General features: G+C 53.5%; 1 protein-coding gene across 1 annotated transcript; it reads right to left on the bottom strand.

Moving 5' to 3' along the window:
• Window positions 1-54: 54 nt before the first annotated feature.
• LOC104076257 (5'(3')-deoxyribonucleotidase, mitochondrial-like) lies at window positions 55-5,239 on the bottom strand. The gene is made up of 5 exons (XM_009577070.1): window positions 4,976-5,239; window positions 1,478-1,578; window positions 932-992; window positions 405-519; window positions 55-212 (listed from the first exon to the last, which is right to left on the bottom strand). The coding sequence occupies exons 1-5, from the start codon at window positions 5,237-5,239 to the stop codon at window positions 55-57; spliced, it is 699 nt and encodes a 232-aa protein (XP_009575365.1).
• Window positions 5,240-5,278: the final 39 nt, after the last annotated feature.

The raw sequence follows: 5,278 nt of genomic DNA, 5'->3' as shown, positions 1-5,278 counted from the left end.
CAGCAGGACTCCGCAGGGACACAAGGATGGCCCCAGCCCTGGGTGGCCGCAGGTTTAGGTGGCCTGGCCGGGCGGCAGGCGTTTGCTGTCCAGAATGGCCTTCCAGTCATCAGTCCAGGACTGCAGCCTGCGGCTGGGGGGCTTCAGCTGCAGGTGCTTGTTGTGGCAGGCTGTGAAGAGCACGTGCTCCCAGCTGGGGTTCAGCTCAGCCCCTGCAAAGCAAGGAGAGAGGTCGGCTCTCTGGACAACTCCTCCACGACACACAGAGGTTGACCTTACTCCAACATGAGGAGCCTGTGGACACAAACCCCTAACGAGAGCCTAATCAGCACCCATCACCCCCCAATGCCATCTGCCCCTTGGTGCTGCCTCTGGTCACTCCTGCCACCCTGCACCTCCCTTACCTGTTATATCAGGTCTGTCGTCTATAAGCAGGTCAGCAGAAACCACCGTCTTATCTCGCGTCAAAACGATCTGCTCGAGAAACTCGGGGCCGAAGTGCTTCTCCACCCAGGCGTACTGGAAGGCGAGGAGCGAGCGGTGAGCACGGACATGGGAAGGCTGATGGACAGGGCAAGAGCGGCAGCAGAGCCGGGCACGAGCCCTGACCTCCACACAGGGAGGACATCTCATTTAATAAGTTCATTAGTGGGAAGGATTTGGATGCTGCTAGAGTGCAACTTCTTTTAAAGCCAAGCAGCTTTTGACATCGTGATGAAATATTAAGACCAAGCGCCTCAGTGCATGCAAATGGCAGAGCTTGGCCGACAGCAGAGCTGCCGCCCTGCGAAGATGCTCAGGAACAGAACTGGTGGAGCAGGGAAATATCACTGCCGTTTTACAGCCAGACAGCCGGAGGCATGCAGGGGTCAGCTGGCTTTTGCCGGGCAGTACGATATGGGAGGGGGAGCTGGGATTCGGACCTGCTCACCTTCTCGTAAGGGCAGTAGCGGTAGTTCTTGATTGGGCTTGTGCAGATGAACACGTCAGTGCTGCCACAAGGACAGAAACGGGGACAGAGTATCACTCCATGGCCAAACACGCTGATCAGACCCCGCTCCCCCTTGAAATGCACATCTGCCTCTGCAAGACCCCACTCAGTGCCTAGGCAGGCAGGCACCCAAAGCAGACACCCCACCACACACAGATCAAACCAGGGTAATTTGAGATGTTAATCCCACAACTCGCAGGATCCCACCCCCAGGATGTGTACCCACACCGGTGGCAGAGGCATGTTCCCCTTTTTGCCACCCTTGCTGGGAAAAGAGAGCTGAAGGGAAGGGGCTGCACATGGCTGATTTTCTTGGTGACTGCTCCAGAACTCAAAGCCCTCTCTTTCCTCCCATGCCCGGTGGGCTGGTAGGCATTTTTAACACTGATGAAGCATTCAGCGCTTCTGCCAAGAGGAGGATGAGCCTGCAAAGCCACTGCTGCTCTCCCATCCATTCCCCAATACCATGGGCAGGTTCCTACTCACTCTGCCAAATTTGCCATTTGCTTCACAGCTTCCACAGCCCCGGGGAGCGGGTCCAGCTCGATGAAGAAATTCTTGGATTCCCAGATGCTGATGGCTTTCTCCTGTGAGGGGAAAGAGAGCAGTCACTGCACAGGGCTTCTTGCTACTCTTCTCCTTGCATGTGCATCTTCCCCACCCTTTGCTAGGACAGAGGATGGTGACAGTGAGAAAGGTGGGAGCCCTGGCTCCGGTCCCCTCCTGCTAACCTGCCTTGCATCTGTGGGTGCCTCTGTTCCCCACCTGCTAACCTGCACCCATCCCATAAAATTTAGATCGCAGATGCTCTGGAGCAGGCTTCGTTTTGCCTGTGCAGCCCCAAACACAGAGGGAGCAGCACGTTCCTTCAAGGCAAAACACAAGAGATTGTCCAGAACCGAACCAAACCCCAGGTCCGCGTCCAGAGGGGCACTTCCATGTGGATCCAGCTGACGTGGCCTGGTAGCCCTGCTGTAAAGTGATGCTGTTCAGCCACAGATGCTGTCTGGCCTATTTGTCTGAATCAGATCACTTAAAATAGCAGCCAGGCTGCTCTCAGAGGAGAAAGTATATTATAGAATGAACCACACGTCAGGGTGAACGCAGATGCTCTTCCTCAGAGATGCCTGGGCAAGGTCTATCAGGCAAAAAGAGTATCTCCAGGCAAGGGTTTGAAACACTTAACATCCAGGTCAGCAGCCGGAGCGCACTGGTATGGCACACAGGGAGAGCAGAGCAGAGAAAGACCACAGGGACGAGGGCAGAGTCCAGGGGCTGCCTGTGATGGCTCCAGCACAGCCCTAAGGAACAGCAGCCCCTGCACTCCCTCAGACAGGTAACGGCTTGTCAGCTGCCAAGCAAAGCAATTATTTTGCACGGACACTGGGCCCTCGGGGAGGAGAGCCTGGGAGTGTTGCAACGCGGCTGCGGGCAGAGGAAGCAGCCATGTCCCGGCGTTGCAATGCAGCTGAGCAGCTGCAGATGCGGCTGGGAGAAGTTCTGACGGGAGCCCTACCTTGAAGGATTGATCTTGATTTTGAGCAGCACTGTTTCTGTATTTGAGGCAGGGGAATAGGGACAAAAGGAATTTTAAACCCATCCTGGCCTTCTTGTATTGCAAGGGTACGGAGGAGCTGGCAGAGCATCGGGGTAGGAGAGAGCAGCCTCCGTGCTGGTTCTTACAGCTCATAGCAACAAATAGGCTGGTTGGACACAACAGCTAGACTTGCAGCTCCGTCTTGTCTGATGAGTGTGAATCTAGTCTGTCCCATCGTGTTTTGCCTTTACTACACCTGCACTGGGGGAAGAAAGCAGGCAACCACGAGCAACTGGGGCTTTGCTGGGAACTCCAGGCTCAGGGCAGCAACACCCCAGAGCAAACACAGGGCTCACTCAGGAAGTCATATTATGCTTCATCCTGCTGGCTGCCAAGACGCTGGCTGCACACCTTGCCTGCTCTCAGGAAAATGAATGCATGAACCAGTTATATAGTTGGGCACAGGGCATTTAACATGACATGCCAGAATCAAACCCTGTATTTCTCAAAAAATCCCAGGTAACATGAGAAGACCAGACACCCAACTTAAAAGGAGAGACTACTCAGATCAACTGTTGCACTCTTCCCTTTTGCCTGAGCAGCAGAAAACATCGGTGGTTCAGAAGACGGAAGAAAAGCCTTCCTCATACATGTCCAAGATGAAACATGCTGATTCGGTGCAAGACAGCCAGCAGAAATGCCTCCTGGCACCAAGACAAGAACAGCTACCCTAACAGTTTGCCACGGGGCCAGGCAAACCTTCAAACTCCAGTTGCTCTGCTTTAGACTGGCAAGCCGTGATGTTTTATTTTTAAGATACTGACTGTAGTTGCACAAGAGACATGCGAGAAATGCGGCCTGATGCAGCAAAGCACTTCAAACTGCGCTGAAGTGTGTTCTTACAGCAAGGACTTCCGCAGCTATTCTGCTTCCACTTATGTCAAAAAGCATTTTGCAATCAAGCTCGATGGGGGAAGAACTAAGCTCATCTTGAAGAAAAGACCTGCTTGGCTCCCAGAGCCAGAATAACTCCCTGCGGCACCGCAGCCAGCACACTGCCCAGCAGATGGAAAAATCCCCCAGGCTGGGAATCCCACCACGTGCCAGGCAGGACAGACCCTCGATTTCCTTCTTATCTCTCCCCATGAGCAATTTCCCTGCCCGTCCAGGGCTCGCCACCCATCCAGGTCTGTGTGCTCGGCATATTGCTGAGCTATTGTTCTCCCTTTCAGAGCTGGGACCTTCAGCTTGTTGGACTCTTTGGCTCCTATTTTCTGGTCTACTGCAGCAGGTCAACAGTGCTCTCTGACGAGGGGGGACTGGAACGACCCATGTGCCCGTAGCCACAGAGCGGCTTCTACTCTCTTTATCCCTGGTCTGAAACCACGGGTGAAATCAGGGCTGCCCTGAGGTCGGTCTGTGGAAGTTTTACTACTTGTTCAGCCCAAGGCTTTGGTGGTTTTACGTGATCACAGCAGACACAAGATGAGCTCACTTCATTTAACACATCCAAAGTAGTTAAGGTCAAGAAAAAAAAAACAGAGTTATCACGCATTACCCCTGCCAAAATTTTAGCATCTGCTTTACTGCATGAATGATGTCCTCCATTTCTCTTTCATCAATCCCAGCTAGAGAGGACGCATTATTCCTTCAGCTCATAAGCTGTTTAGGACTTTGCCAGTAGGAAAGCCCCGGATCTTATTCACGCTCCCTTCCTTGTAGCCACCATACCACTAACGACAAGAGTATTTTTATTTGCTGTAACACCTTTCCACTTGTGCAACTGCAATCTGCAGATGAGACCACAGACATCCCATTGAGACGGAAAACTTGTAGAGGCAGAAACCGACTTTCTGCAGCACTCAGCCCTTCGTTGAACGATGAAGTGCAACATAAAGAGAGCTTCTGCTTTTAGGCTTTAATTATTAAAATGAATACAATAATTTTCAGGCATGGGAGGGCTTGGGGTTGTTTTAATTTTAAGTAAGCCCTCACAAGAAGCATCAATTGCATGGTTTGCTCTCAACTTCTCTGCTGCGTCCCACCCCTCACATTGCTGTTGCGGAAGTAAATAATCTATCTAAGAACAGTATCAATCCAAGCAGCTTGGCCAAATCAGAGCTAGAAAAGCCCAGCTGTGCAATTTAGGATATTTAAAAACAACCAGATGTTCAAAGATCTCTTTTCCTTGCCTTTAACTCCATCCATGCATGCAGGGAAAAGAGACAGATGTGCATGAAAAACGCTGGATTTCTGGGAAAAGAGGCTGGAAGCCCTCCTGCGTGCAGACCTGTACCTGTATTTCGGTGGGAGCTCCAACCAGCACCCGCAGCCCTCCCCAGCGCTGCACCCATGAACTGGAGGCCAGTGGGTCCCGCGGGGCCGGAGCTCCAACTGCACGGCGCAAACAAGAGCCACGCGTAGAGCCGGGGGATGCACAGACTCACACTCAGCTCAGGTCCCAGGCGCCCGTATTGCTCCGACACCCAGAAGCCCCTCCGGTCCTCCAGGGCAATGTAGGGCTTGTCGGGGTACCTGGCCCTGAACTTCTTGAGGAAGCCTCCCTCGAAGTCGGCCAGCACCCCGTCCATGTCCACCAGCACCCGCAGAGCCCTGCGGGACCCCGCTGCGGGACCGGGCCCCCTGCCCAGCCCTGCGAAGGGACCGCAGCGCCGAGGCCGCAAGTGCAAGAAGCTGCTCAGCAAAATCATGGTGGAGGGGGGCTCAGGGCAGGGGATGGGGGGGATCTC

This window comes from Fulmarus glacialis, unplaced genomic scaffold, assembly GCF_000690835.1.
Source record: "Fulmarus glacialis isolate BGI_N327 unplaced genomic scaffold, ASM69083v1 scaffold17924, whole genome shotgun sequence".
In the NCBI taxonomy this organism is placed as follows: Eukaryota; Metazoa; Chordata; class Aves; order Procellariiformes; family Procellariidae; genus Fulmarus; species Fulmarus glacialis.
The sequence above is the reverse complement of the archived record's forward strand: the minus strand, read 5'-3'. Positions and strand labels throughout refer to the sequence as shown.